At 43.1% G+C, this 15,208-nt stretch overlaps 1 protein-coding gene across 1 annotated transcript in view; it reads left to right on the top strand.

The window, feature by feature from the left end:
- LOC137193495 (complement component C8 beta chain-like) overlaps positions 1 to 15,208 on the top strand; it is a 50,641-nt gene that overhangs the window by 24,229 nt on the left and 11,204 nt on the right. Inside the window, exons 3-12 of the mRNA XM_067604710.1 lie at positions 1,531 to 1,670; positions 4,972 to 5,070; positions 6,975 to 7,106; positions 7,741 to 7,860; positions 8,339 to 8,377; positions 9,581 to 9,646; positions 10,840 to 10,899; positions 12,874 to 12,921; positions 13,150 to 13,258; positions 14,291 to 14,941. Of these exons, the coding sequence (XP_067460811.1) occupies positions 1,531 to 1,670; positions 4,972 to 5,070; positions 6,975 to 7,106; positions 7,741 to 7,860; positions 8,339 to 8,377; positions 9,581 to 9,646; positions 10,840 to 10,899; positions 12,874 to 12,921; positions 13,150 to 13,258; positions 14,291 to 14,941 (1,464 nt within the window). The remainder of the gene's footprint in view (positions 1 to 1,530; positions 1,671 to 4,971; positions 5,071 to 6,974; positions 7,107 to 7,740; positions 7,861 to 8,338; positions 8,378 to 9,580; positions 9,647 to 10,839; positions 10,900 to 12,873; positions 12,922 to 13,149; positions 13,259 to 14,290; positions 14,942 to 15,208) is intronic.

Here is a 15,208-nt window from a genome sequence, read left to right as displayed (position 1 = left end):
CATCTGGTTTATGTTCAGAGGTACATGGTGGCTGTATATAAGACTCATTATCCTCTGGCAGGGAAACAAGTCTAAATTAGACCCAGATTTGACATTCACTTGCTTAGAGACTTTAATGACTTTAGCATTGTCAAGCCCTCCCCCCCTTTGGAGAATTGTGCCCTCATGAATTAGTGAGAGGGTGTGCATAGCCAAGACAAGCACTTGCATTGGACTTTTTTTTTTTCATTTGCACGAGCCAGTTAATTTCCTCTTTTTCTAAATTTTCAAAATTTCTTTGGACTTTTCATCAGAAAATGCAGGAATGGAGCAAGAAATTCCACTTGTGTTCTGGTAGATGTAGCAATACTGTGTGTTTCTGGGGTGGAATAAGCTCATTTTGGTGTAATACGGTGTTTGAGTACAGCCTGACTGTCTCTGTTAGGGATATTAAACCTTGTCCTCTTCTCACACACAGCTTAGCTAGCCACTTAAATGTTCCGTTAACTGATGCACTGTACAGGCGCATGACCTAGAATTGAATGAGCAAGGGGCCTGAAAACTGTTAAAATCTCCAAGGTGCTGGTGACCTTGATTTGAAATCCTACTATCTCTTTGTGTAAATGCTGCGGGAGTGAGGCGTCGCGGCTGACAAACCCTGCACAGGTTATGAGGGGATGGTTTATACATTGTAGACACATGAGACAGTGCTCGAGGCTCACGCCCACATAATCAAAACAGTTCCACGGCAGACAGCGCAGAGACAAAATGAGAAAGGTGTCAGTGTCAAGGTGGTGTCAGGGCGGCTGCAGAGACTGACAGACAGAATAATCAGCAGTGGGGATGGGAGGGAGAAGGGAGGGGATAACACTATAAAGCCTGAGGCCATCCAGACACACACTTGCAAACACCTCCCCATCTCACACCACCATCCTGCCACCACCCAACATCCATCACCCAGTGAGGGCCTGGTGGATTGTGGGCGAGCGCTGGACCGAGATGATTCCTCTCAATAGCAGCCATTCAAGCTGGTTTGTCACCACCAATAGCACCCATGGGAACTGTGGGCGTTGGTGCGGCGTGGGGGCAAGAACCCCCAGTTGGCCACCCCGTAACTTTCCACCCTAGCTTTCTGTGTGAATCCCCCACAATGCCGTGCATGCGATAGGTGATGGTAGAGTGTTTTCAATGTTCCAGTTGTTTTTCTCATTTAGTCCATTGGCTTAAACCAACTTCATTTCCAATTTCAAGTTCAATTTTCTTCCAATCTTTGCTTGCTGCTGCTAATTTACTATTCATTCTGTATTTCCTGTTCCATAAATATTTATACTGGAGCAGCCAGTTCATACACACATACACACACACACACACACACACACACACACACACACACACACATAGTAATAGCCTCTATAATTCAAGCAGGGCCTGAAACTCAAGTTGTAAGATTCAGTTGAGCTCACACATCTTAGTTTCCTGTAATCATTTCCTTTTTCATTTCATCCTCCTTATTCCCATCCTCTTTTTTTGTCTCCCTCTTTCCCACCGCAGGTCAGGACCGCAGCGAGGCGGGGCTTATTAAGCGTTTCCGTGGAGATGGTGTGCGCTACAAGGCCAAGCTGATCGGGATTGATGAGGTGACAGCGGCGCGCGGGGACAAGCTGTGCCAGGACTCCATGATGAAGCTGAAGGTACAGACTTGTGTGTGTTTGTGTGTGTGTGTGTGTGTGTTTGTGTGTGTGTGTGTGTGTTTGTCTTAGTTTGTCTGCGGGGACATTATTGAGCCTCTTCACTCATCTCAGTCAGATTTGGAGAGGGCATGCTTGGGCATGTCTGTATTGTCTGTTGAATGAGTCATGGGAGCTAGCTGTCTTTTCCTGTATATGACTCACTGAAGCTCTGCAAAGAACTGACCAGATGGAACAAATAAAAGTCCAACCTTATTATTTCACAGCTCTTTGTCATGTAGAAAACTACAGTAAGGTTGGTTTTATATCTCAAAAAATAGGTGCAGCTCTGTTCATTATTTTCCCTCTAATAGGCTGCCGTATTTTGAGAATTGCTCAAAGCTTCTCTGTATTTATTCATACAGCCTTTTTTGACCTTGGAGTGCAATTTTGCTTACTATACTGAGATGCTTAAAGTATATCACTTAAGTAGAACATGTTCGCTTTTTGGTGAGTGACTGCAAGAACAGTAACCCCCACAATTTATGTACCTCTTGTATGTCTTCTCATGTCAGTCACAGCCTGCTATTTTTACAACAAAGTCCATGATGTTATACTTGTGGCACATGTGCAAACTGTGAAATTGTGACCCAGATAATATTTTTGTTCTGTTCTTAACAGAATATTGCAAGGAAATGAGGTTAGACTCAGTCCTAAGTGACAATTTCGAAAAACAGTCTGATTGTGGATGAAAGTAATATTAAACTTATTGTGCAGTATGTGTATAGACCCTTTTCATGTCAGACATTTTGACTTGTCAAGCAGGAAAACACAGGTGACATTAATAACATTAATGATGGCTTCATTACATTCAGGTGAGCTAGGTCCAGGGCTCTGATATTGTGTGTGCTCACTCACTGACATGACTTATTTGGACAATTAATGGAATGGAGCCATCAGTAAGGTTATTATTTACACCCGAGCTCTTCCTGCTTTGCCAATCAAGATGTCTGCTGTGAAAAGGGTCTATTAAAATGTTCTGAACTTGACTGTTCGCAAAGCGTTGCCCCCTTTGTTAGTGTTGCTAGGCCTGTCAAGCTTTCCACTCTGGCATAGCACATATGCAGTTTACAATGATAATGGGGGCATATTAACCACTTGGAATTCCTGGTAATTTTTGAAACAATGTGTCCTCAATTTCACACAGAAGGAGACAAAAGCAGCCTACTCATTTCTCGCTAGCGACCATCAGTTTAGTCATCTGAAAGGACAACTGTCGGATTTTAAAACCCTGTTTGGCTGCTTAGCTTACATACTTAGCTAACAAAGGTTATGTATATTTTCTTATTTGTATTTTCACTTTTAACATTACAAGAAAAAGGCTTTTACAATGAGGGCTAATGTGTTTGGGAAACATAATGCTAGCTCAGATAATGAGTTTGACAGGAGTGTAAATTTCCCCCGAATCCAATAGACTCGGATAGAGCTGCTAACTTTGCCCCACTCTGATGTAGCAACATCCAAGACCAGCTTCCACACAGGAGGGAAATACTGCACAGTGGATGTGCTAGTCGTGAATTGGGCTTTTTATAATGCGACCTGTAACCCCTCAAAATAATACAGTGTGCAATGCCCCTAGGCCTTGGAAGTAATGCTGGATTAGGTTACTATGGTAGCACACTCTGTTTAATCAAATCCTTACACTTTTGCTCTTGTATGATTAGCTTTGGTTAGGGTAAAAAAGAAACCACCATCCAAACTATTTATTTCAATTATCAAAATAAATGACCTGTATCACTCAGAAATTGTGTGCTTCCTCTCTTCAATTTATTTTGTATCCTCTTAAATGGCAACTGTGTTTACAGGCTCCAAAGTAAAAGGCAGGGAATACTTATCACTGTCTTTGTTGGTAAAAGAAGTGGCACATAAGCATCTTTGAAGTAGGTGGCTACAGGATGAAAGAGAACGTATATGCATGGCTTTTTAAGTATCTTCTCTCAGACTTTGCTGGAGCTTAAATGTGTGGGAAGCCCCACGGGAGGAACAGTATTGCCAGCAGGCAAAGCCTCTCATTGCCCATATCCATTCCAAGTGATATGTCCAATAAAACAACTTTTTCACTGCCTAAATCTGACATTTCAGCGGTGCCCTCCGTCTGACTCCAGTAGTCACCACCCACCAGCCAGTAACAGTCAATGGAGAGGTCGATACAGACCTGCTATTATCTGGACAGGGGATAGAGGAGGGGACGGGGTCTCTATTGAGCTGCCTCTCGCTGCCTTGAGGACTAATCCACCAAATGGAGAAGCCGATGGCTGATTGACAACATCCATCGACATCCACCCGCCTGCCCACCCGCCTCTTTCTCACTTACTTCATCTCTCTCTTATCCCTGTTGCTTGTTCTGCTCTTTATCCATCTCTACCCCTCCCTCTATTTTATGTATGTAAGGATGGATGGATATTTTTCAGCAGAAGCAGAGACTGATGGTTATTAATGCAACTCATAATGGCCTGGGTTTTAAATATCAGCTAAGCTTTAAGGGAAAAAATCTGGGGTGGATGGGGTCTGATGTGTGGAAGAGGTCGACCACTTGTCAACGTAACTGGGCCTGCAGTTTTGTCAGACATATTCAGCACAGCTGGCAGGTATTTCCTCTCCTCTTATCTCCTCCCCTCTTTCCTCTTCTTCTTCCTTCTCTTCTCTGACAGGCTTTGTTCTATGAAAGACATGTCAGGCACACAGGTCGTGTCAAATGGAAGACGGCAGAGATGTTAATTGTTTCCTTTATTAGAGTTGAGAATATAAGAAAAGGGAGCTGCCGAGATCCATGGGAAAAAACAGACTTCAAAGGCCAGATTGGTTGTTCAGTCAGCAGTATGTGGAGTTGCAGGAGCGAGCTGGTCGGTCAGCAGCGCGATCCATTCTGTCAGCAAATCTCACCTCATTGTTGTTAGCTAGCACTTGTGTATGTCACGTTGAAGTGCAGTAGACCTACTTCAAGAAAAGCGAGAGGAAAAAAAAGCGCTTGGAAAGAAAAGGCGGTAATAATAATATGACTTGCTGCACGAGGCGACATGCGAATTCCTCTGAGACTGAAGCTTCAAGAAAAGGCAGATGAAAGAACATTCTGTCCTATCACACCTTATGTAACTCCTGTCACCCTACCCCCCCCCCAATCTTTCCCTTCAATCTCCCCGCCCAATCCCCCCTCCATCTCCCACTGTCACACTCACCTGAGTCGGAAGAGAAGAAGGCTCACTGTCTTTCATGCTGAGCTCATATCCTTTCATCTCCTCATGTCGTTTCCTTTTATCTCCTGCAGGGAATGGCTTCCTCGGCACGTTCCAAAGGGGAGCATAAGCAGAGAGTCTTCTTGACGGTCTCTTTCGGCGGGATCAAGATTTACTGTGAAAGATCAGGGGTGAGTATCATGTCAGCGAGTGGGCCCATGGCGGAGCTGCACCGTGAGGCCTCTGCCAGCTGCTGTACTGTGAACCTACAGTATAGGACATCCAGAGGGCAGACGCTCGCACGGTTCAGTTCACAACGGCTGCCAGGGCCGCCATCTTGTAAGCCTCGCTGGCACGGTTGACATATTACTACAACCGCAATACCTGCACAGAAGAAAGATGATTCACAAGGTTATGCTGACATAAAACCTGTCATTTTCATCACTGCATGTACCAAAATTATAATTTTTCTTCGAATATCAATGAAAAAAGCAGTAACATGCTCCCCATAGGACAGTTTGCCCTGTAGCTCATAAAAATTGAACTTGACAGCATTGCAGGTCTTGCATTTGATATTTGACCCTGAGTAAACTGGTTTAACATATACCCCAGTAAGAGTAGGGGTATGCTGCAGGACCTACTTAAGATCACTCAGGCCCTGTCTGCCTGCTAATGATAGCACAGTGAGCAATGTTATGGTGATGTTATGAGACAGGCTGTTTCCGTCTCCATCCTGGCTTCCATCCCCCTGGCGGACTCAGAGGCCTGCTGTTCCATTACAGGATGATCGAGGGGCTCGGCTCTCCCCCGTCCTGGGGCGTAGCGTTGGCTAGATAGGCCCACTCTGCTCATCAGCGCTAACCGATAATTAGCACTCAGTTCCACCCCTTAATGATCATTGCCGCTAATGCTAATTACACCGCGGCTCCACCTCAGCTGTCGTTAGTGCTAAACTGATAATTATGCAACAGCGTTTGTCCCGTGGCTGCCGACCCCCACTCCCACCACCAACCGTGTATTCTCCCCCCCCCCCCCCCAAAAAAAAACACCCATCTTTGATAATATCTGTATTCAATATGACTTGTGGTGATAGTGGCGTGATTTTCGTCTGTAATGAAAACGAACATTAAGCCTCCCGCCACCACCAACCAGCTCACAAGCTTTGACAAGCTCATTTGTTGTTTTGGAAATCATGCCCCCTAATGCTCTTCATTTTATTTACTGATTACTGGCAGTAAATAACACTCCACACTTAATATCCCTCTTGAGTTATTATGGTGGAAATGGGGAACACTCCAGTGCAGGCAGCGTCAGCAGGCGTTTAAATGGAAATACTTTATGTAAAGCTGACATGATTCTCTGCTGAGTTGGATAGACTAGTCATATTAGTTTTGTATTTTACATTAATCTCAGGCGTTACTAGTGATGCTCCCCGCTGAATGCGTATAATATTGGCTAATATTCAGATGAAAGCTCCTCCCCGGCGTCTAAGCTTATCTCTGCTAATAGCGGGGAGGCAGGTGGGTGTGCCTGAATGACAGCTGAATTACTCTCAGTGTCTATATATGGGTGCGTGTTTATGTTTTCTGAGTTTTGAGGGTTTCTATTTTTTGGCTGATGTTTCAGAGCTGTCCATCAGTCAGCAATGTTGTGAATACATCATACAGTAGATTGTCTCCTGCTCACTAATTTGGTGTTTCTCAGTCATCAAATTCAAAGCATCTCAAACCCTTTTGGTATCAAAGTAAGGACTAAGAGATGTCTGTCACCCAAATCAAACACAAAACAAACGTTTTGCTACTGAATTATATTGTATCCTTTATGACAGAGTACCAGTTCTATTGTAACTATAGTATAACAGTGAAATTGAGATTTCATCACCTTTGAATCTCTCCTCTTACTGAAGGACGTTTTTACGCTCACAATGTGCTGGTTGTCTGCTGTACTGCAGTACAGCAGTTATTGTAAAACATTATATAAAAAAGGCTTTCAAATAAAATAAGAAATGTTTTTGCATCTTTAAGCGGAGGAAGAGATAATGTAGAATGTAGGTGTGGCAAGGTTCTATATCACTATCTCTGTCTCTGCCATCTAGGTGCTCCTGCATCACCACTCAGTCCATGAAATCAGCTACATTGCCAAGGACACCAGGGACCACCGGGCCTTTGGCTATGTCTGCGGGAAGGAGGGCCACCACAGGTTTGTGGCCATCAAGACTGCGCAGTCGGTGAGTGTTTTTCTACTCTTTTAAAATGTTTTGAGGAAAGTCCGAGTCAAGTCTCAAGTCCTTGAGGGAACCTCCCATGAGTCATGCCTGCATAAGTAAATTTCATGTCGAAACACAAGTCTTTTCTAATCTCTTAGTGCTGACCACACAATTTGAACAGTAATACTGTTTATATACTGTAAGTAATGATGTTTTTTTTACTGTGCATTGCTGAGACAAAGTCATTCATAGACTTAACAATTACACATTCAAGCTGTGTGCCTATGCAAGGATTGCCTGGCATATTTATTGTAAATAATTTTTAAAAATGTAGTCAAAATTTTATCTAATCAAGGAAAACAGCTAAAGCTAATTGTACATAACTTGCAATTTGCAATATGGGACTTATAAATTTAGAAACCATTTTTGATCAGATGAAAAGGTTTTGACCTTGGAAACTGTTTGACAAGAAGAAACTTAAACTAAAACGCCATTCTGCATCTCATTGCTGTACTCCATCCCTTCTTTCCTTGCATCTCTTTTCCCCTCTTCCTCTAATGCCTCCATATACCCTTCTCTCCTCTTTTTAATCCCATTCCTTAATGTGCCACATCCTCTCTTTCTTCTTCCTTCTCTTTCCATTACTCTCATTCAGGCGGAGCCTCTCATCATTGACCTGCGTGACCTCTTCACGCTCATCTACGACATTAAACAGCGAGAGGAGATGGAGAAGAAGGCCCAGAAAGACAAACAGTGTGAGCAGGCAGTCTACCAGGTAGGACACTCTAGGACGCCAGTTGCTGCTTCTGTTTTTTTTCTCTCTTTTGCTGCTGTCTTTCCCATTCAGAGGCGAGATCACACATAATAACTCAGCCAGCAATTCATTCACACAACAGAAATCTTAACACTTTCAAGCTCCCTCTGAAGTGCATTGCAGACTGTGTTTGTCTGCAACATTGATTTACATCTGAATATCTAAATATAATGGAAGTGCAACATGTTTTTCGCTGGAGTCTGACATGTGTGACAGGAAATCTATGTGTCTGTGATATACCAAATCACTGTTTCGCACGCTGTCAGTCTGTAATTACTTGCTTGCAGAGCAAGACAGACTGAGATGAATATATATATATATTTTTTTTGCTCTGCATTCTGTTCTTCCTACGTTTATTTTCTAATGAGACTGTTCATTCGGCTGCATTGTTTTACTGATGAAAAACAAAACATGTCATCTGCCTTCTGCCACTGCACAGACCATCCTGGAGGACGAAGTGGACGATCCAGTTTATCAGGTAGGTCTGTAGGCACACAGAGCAGGAACACAACACTGCTTACCTTGACGCATATCTAGCTTCACTGGTGCTGTTTTCACTCTCACATCTGGGAATCAGAAATTACTTAATCCTCAATTTAAATATCTTCTCCAGTCACTGATCTGCTTGAATTAATGATTCATAATATTCCACCATTCCAGTAATACACAGCAGACCATCCTAGTGGACAGTTTTGTTCAACCATTCAACTCCCATTTGCCAGTGCAGTGTTGTAAAACCATATTTTTTAAGTTGATCTGTGTCAATGTTCTGATTTCTTCCAAAGACATGCACCCCTGACTGGTTGTTACCCTCCTTTTTGCCCTGTGCATTTATTTGGCTGAACATGATTTCTTTTTTTCTCTGTGTTTGCTCACACTGAATACAGACAACACTAACTCTTACTCTGAATGCTATGTTCAGTGATACGTCCAACCACCTCCCAAAATCACCTCTGTTCTTTGCTCTTGAAGTGTGTTTGCATAAAGTCATTCCCATTTGTAGCTTTCAATTATGTTGATGTTGGTTGACAAAACTCCAGACTGCGGCCAGAATCTTTAAGAAAAAGTGCGACATTTTAGGAAATCCGCTCCTTCGCTTTTTTTCGAAAGAGGATGAGAGGATCGAAACCACTTGTATCGATCTCCTCATCTAACTCAAGAAAACATGTAAGTATATTTCCCAAAATGGCGCACTGTTCTTTTAATTTGAGATCCACAAAGTTATTTTATTTACGTCAACCTTTGAGGAGATACTTACTGATGAGACTTCTATCTTGGATCTCAAGCACATTTTTCTGACCTCCGGGTCTATTTTCTCTCAAAGAGGTGGAGCATCACATTGCTGTTGAAGGGAGACCTCTAGCTAAGACCTCCGCATTGCCTTGAACTACTGCCTGACCTATTATACTTGTGCTCTTTCCTCTTTCCACCTCACTCTTTTTCTTTCTCTCTTCATCTCCCCATTCCTCTTTCCCATGCCCCTTTTTTTTTTTTACACCCTTTACATCCCTGATCTCATCTCACTCCCCACTTGACGGCATCTTCACTCCCCCTTGTGCTTTCATTTATTCTCGTCATGTATCACTCCCTCGCTGTATTTTACATGCCAACCTTTCTGTCTGTCTTCCCATCTCATTATTCTCTGCATCTCTACGCCTTGCCCACTACTTCTATTCTGTAGTACATAGTGTTTGAGGCTGGACACGAACCCCTCCGTGGCCCCCAGTCAGAGGAGAGCGTGTATCAGGTACAAAGACAAGCATCGCCCCCTTTTCTTCTCCCTCTTCATATCCTGTGGTAGATGATAATAGAAACAGTACTAACAACATAACTTTATAGCACCTTTTTTTATAATGAAGGTACAAATGCAAATTGCTTGTTGAGATAATCAAAACCAAGACATTTCTTCAGATTCAGGTTTAGATCAGGTGTTAAAAGGCTTTTGTTTTACTGAGACTGAAGATGAAAAGCCATTCAGAAAAGAACCAAATGCAGCTGTGAGATGTATTACAGTAAAAGGGTTAAGTTCATTTTAGAAATGTCAAAATAAAAAGGCAATGAAGAGGCTTTATGTTGAAGACAACGCCTCATTTAGCTTCTGAAACAGCTGCAGCGGAGTCAAGGTCAGTTGTTTAATCTGTATAGCTCACCCAAAGCCTGTATTCTGGGCTCCTTTTAGATGTCCAACACTTTGACCTTTTTGATTTTAGACCATTTGAAGGACCAGCTAGGACTCCAGGGACCTGTCGTATGGTTTAATCCTACCCCCCCCCTCCCTCCCTTTCTCTCTCCCTCTCTCTCCTCCTCCTCCTCCTCTTTTTGCCTCTCTGTATCTTGCGTTCCTCTGAAGATGAAAGATGCAGAGAGAGAGATTAATCACTTGCCATGCCATTTGATCTCAGAGTGAAACAAGATCAATAGACTTGGGGAAAACGTAACTGAAAGTTAACCAGTTGAGGGAGTGATAGAGAAACAGGCAGCAAGGTTAAAAGCAACAGATAGTTCGGATAAATGTGAAAGAAACATGCAAAGAGGGACAGGGTTTTCTGAGGTATTTTCTTGTTGTCAGACGAACCAGTTGAGACATACTGTTGCAGAATAACAATAGGCTTTCTTAATACTCATAGAATCAGCACACAGCATCCTCAAGCATTGTTTGCAATCAATATTGATTTAAGTAGAATTGATTCAACAGCTCAACTGTAGAATTTGCATAATCCCATTGCTCTAAAAGATAAAATTACATCTTGAAAAAAAATCGAAATTGATGTAGTGAGTGTAGTGTGTAGAGTGTAGGGTAGTGTTTTTTTCCTATTTTAATAGACATGTTTCAGGTCTTGTAAGATCCTGTTATAAAATACCCAGCCTGTTAAAAAAAAAGAAAACAGAAAAGAAAAAAGGTGTTGCTCTGTTACTTACTCGACCTCCAATCCAATGCAGGTCCCAACCAGTCAGCAGAAGGAAGGGATCTATGATGTCCCAAAACGCCATTTCATGACTGTAGGTGTTTTTATTTTTATTATTTGTTTCTTTACTCTTCTACTTGCAAACCTCTCTTTAATATCCTCTTGAAGGAAGTGTCTTAAGTCCCCTTTGACCGTGTCCATTTACAATATCTAATAGTTATGCGTCCCAACATACAGGCTCTAAAATGCATTTTCCCAAGCCAAGGACAAGTCAGACGGAGGTCTGTTTCTGCATCCACTTTCTTTGATGATGATGATGAAACAAAGCTACATTGGTCATGCCTAACCTGCTTGAAGAGATAAGACTAATTGATTGGTCAACCAAAGTCAGACATGTCAGCAATTTCACAGAACATTAGCGAGGCAGGCTTTGTATCCAAAATCCAATCCTGTGCAGAATCTGACGCATGTCGGGACCAGATGGTTTGAGACAAAATCGGTTGTGAGTCTGTTTGTTTGTTGGTCCCATTTGTCTTGTACAGTGGACTGGATGAATAAATATAGGGGTGGCTGTTCCATCTTCCTCAGAGGATGAGGACGAGAGGTTTGTAGGTGGGGTGGGTGTTGGGTTGAGCTGCATGCAGTGTAGTCACGGCTACATCCAATCAGGGCCACCAAACATTCATAAATGCTGTACTTCAATGAATAGCAATACATTTTCTACAGTGAATTGATTTGATTAGAAAACAGCACAAAAGGCATTTTTTTGATCCCCCCCCCCCCCCTCCCCTCCCAGTTTCATCAAAACAGAAAATATATTTCATTTCATCCTGGTAGGTTTTATGAGTTCTTCACCACCATGCAGTGACCACACTATTACGTCTCTCAGATCGCTTATAAAAACATTTATTCAAGCCTATTTCACCAAACATTCACCCGGGGAAAATTTCCACGCAACTTTTGAAAACAGCCCTAGCAAAGTGCTTCTCTCTCTTCGCTGTTTGTGTGCTTGTTGCTCGGCATATCAAGCAGATAAACTGTCCTGGCCCCCTCGCTATCTCACCCAAACAGCCCATGCCAGTATAAGTAGCAGCGCTTCCATATCTCTAAGTGTTACTGCTTGTCTGTTCATTCAGTTGGAGCTTTTTGAGAGCCTAGAGCTCCCCTGATGTGTGTCAGTGTCTGCAGGGAGAGACCTCTGTGTACAATGTTTACCTTTTTTTCCAAATTCTGACTCATTCTGCACCCCTCAATGGTTACAAAGTGCCGTGCAAACTGTGAGATCCGTTATGTCCCGGCTTATTCAAGGAGGACATAAGCGCCATGTTAGCAGCAACACTGATTGCTGTGATTTCTACCCTTTCCTTTCTTTTTTTGGAATATGTTGTGTTTGTGTGTGCATTTGTTTATTTATAGCATGCAAATCCTGTGTGTTTTTGTGCTTTTGTGGTGATTCATTGTCTGCTTGTGCATGGCCCAAGAGACATTTCATGCAACTTAGCCATTCCATAGTGTCTTCCATAGCCGCGTCCCCTCTCCTTTAAGTAGTGTGAGTGGAGGACAGAGAGGACTAGAGCAGGGGTCACATCTGCCTATAGGGTGAGGTGACCTCATTGTCTCGGTCGGGTGGTTCCAGGAGTTTCTTCCCTCATGTATTCATTCATTCGGCGAAATAAACACACTCCTCTGTGCATAGATCTGCTCACAGAGTCGAATCAGCATGATAAAGCAGCCCAGGCTCTCACGGGGCCCTCTTGATTGGCAGACATAAGAATATCTAATCAGAGTCTGTTTTATGGGACTGAATAGCCTTTTCCCCACTCAATTATAGAGAGCCATGAAAGATTCATTTTAGATCCATTTTCTGATAGTGAAACGAGGGGATAGTTGTTTCTTGCCATCCACAGCACAACTGCCTTTGTGAATAGATTTCACTCCCCCACCTACCCACCCATGCCACCACCATAGCCTATGTGGAGATGAACTCAAGGTTTCATGACGGTGCAAATCTCATTGTCACGATGTATCACTGTGCCTTGTGCTCTCTCTTCCTTGGTTCAATTCACAGAATATCAACCACTTTGATCTTTTCGGAGACATGTCCACTCCTCCCTCGGTGAGTACTGCCGCACAAAAGCAAAACCTCCTTTTAAGTTTGTGGAGTTTATACCAGTTGGAAAAATTGCAATAATATTAGGTTGGGTGGCAGGGGAAGGAATTACCTGAATATCTGACAGTACTGCAGATTAATGTGCTGCGAAGTGACTTTTAGGTGACTTTGATAGTGGTGACATCTGTGTGTGTGTGTGTGCGCGTGTGTTTGCATGTGCGCTTTTCCTCCCAGATGCCCCCATCACCTGCCAACACACTGGACCCGAGCAGGAGCAGCCGCCAGCAGCAACACAATCCTGCTGAGATGTACGCCCCCTTCAGCCCCACCTCTGTGCCGTCAGGTAGCTACCCAGACCGAGATGCTGTATCTCTTTCACAATACACTACATAAAAGAGAACAAACGCCAGTGGGAATGTCTTTCTTTGATGTTTAGTTTGTGAAAAGCCTTGCAAAGATTTGGCAGGATGTGGATTTATCTCTGTTTTTATAAGAACCACATACTGAGCAGCAATGTGATTATGCTAGAAGCCACAGAGACACTGTACAGTGATGTTTCCTAAAGGACCATTTTGTTGGTTTTTTCATATTTTAACAAAAACACTGACAGGATTTACCCATTTACCATTGTCAATTAATTACAATTTGCAGTATTTTACATTTAGGTTGTCATTATTTTACATTCATTTCACAACAAAATGAAAATCAACTCGCAATGACTTGAAACCTGCTTAAGATGAACCATATGGTGCCATCATTTGTAAAGCATCTTTGAGTGCATTGAAAAAGGCTATATTATTATTTATATTATTATTACTACAATACTATTATTATTATCACAATAAATAAGATAAATAAAATATGATGCATTTTTACAGAAGTACCCAATAGCATAAAATAGTTAGCAATAGCCTCTTGACTAGCCACAACCTTAAAATGCCCCTTACATGTTAATGCATGACTAATAACAGTCCAGTAATATAATATACTGTATGTATAAGAGTAGAACACTCTGAAACGGTCCATTTCCAAAACCAAAACCTGAAACTACATTTGTAGCTAATGGGCTAAACCATGCAACACCATTATTGTGGTCTTTTAACTGAAGGAACAGACACTGACAATAATACATATTATATGTCTCAGTTGAGTACAAGACTACACAAGCTGGAGAATCTTTTTGCTATAATGTTCAACATTAAATAGCTCTCACTGTTACACAAGGACTGCAAAACAGCAACATTAATATAGGACCATGCTTTAATTTTGAAAATCAATGTATTGAAATTGTAATTACAGGAGAAGAAATTATAATAATGATCTTCACTTCCTTTTCCTGCCTTAATATCCTTTAATAATTTCCTTCCTTCTCCAGGTTATATGACCATGGGCCCAGTGCAGGCAGCCCAGTGGGCGCAGCAGCCGTTTCCTGCCCAGGCTCAGACTCTAGCCTTCCCCGTGCAGGGGCCCCTCCAGGTGGCTCAGGTCCTCCCCGGTGGTCAGCCGGTCATCTGGAGCCAGGCCAACATTTTCCCAGCCACTCAGCAGCAGTGGGCAGCTATGGCAGCCTATATGCCGGCCCAGACTGTGGGCGTGGGGGGCCATGCCATCCCAGCTGCCATGCTCCAAGGCCTGGTACCCATTACCACCATGTGCCCCCAAGCCTGCGACCTATCAGCCCCATCCTCGGCCATCACCAGCCCCCAGCACACGGCCGACCCCGCCCTGCTTCAGCGGCAGCTGAGCCTGAGCAAAGAAGGCCTTGGCTTGGACTCAGACGCAGGCGAGGGCCCCTCTACATCAGGGGCTGGAGCAGCAGCAGGTGTGGGATCTGGTGTTGCGTCAGCAGCGGTGAGCAGGTGTGGGACTCCAGGCCTCATGAGTGTACCAGACACACTGGCCTGCAGTCAGCTGATGCCACCTTCAGCTGCTGCGACCCAGGAAGAGGAAGGGAGCTGTAGTGACCTTGATCTCTCTCGGATGACTTTGAGCCCAGGTACATCCACGTCACCGTCTACTGAATCTCGTAAGTGTTCTTAATTATTGTCCTTCTACATTATTATTATTACTATTGTTATTACTATTATTACTACTGCTGACTAAACCAACATCTGCTCAGCTCTCTGTGAAAAGAAAATAGCACTTTAAAATCTCAAATCTCAGCCGATCAATTTTTGTCAGCCATGCTGGCGGCAATCACTCTATGAATGAAAATTTGTCAGGTTGATCCACTACTTTGGTCTAGACTGAAATATCTCAGCTACTGAGCCATTGCCATGAAATGTTTTACAGA

Source organism: Thunnus thynnus, chromosome 12, assembly GCF_963924715.1.
Source record: "Thunnus thynnus chromosome 12, fThuThy2.1, whole genome shotgun sequence".
NCBI lineage: Eukaryota > Metazoa > Chordata > Actinopteri > Scombriformes > Scombridae > Thunnus > Thunnus thynnus.
This window is presented reverse-complemented; position numbering and strand designations above follow the sequence as displayed.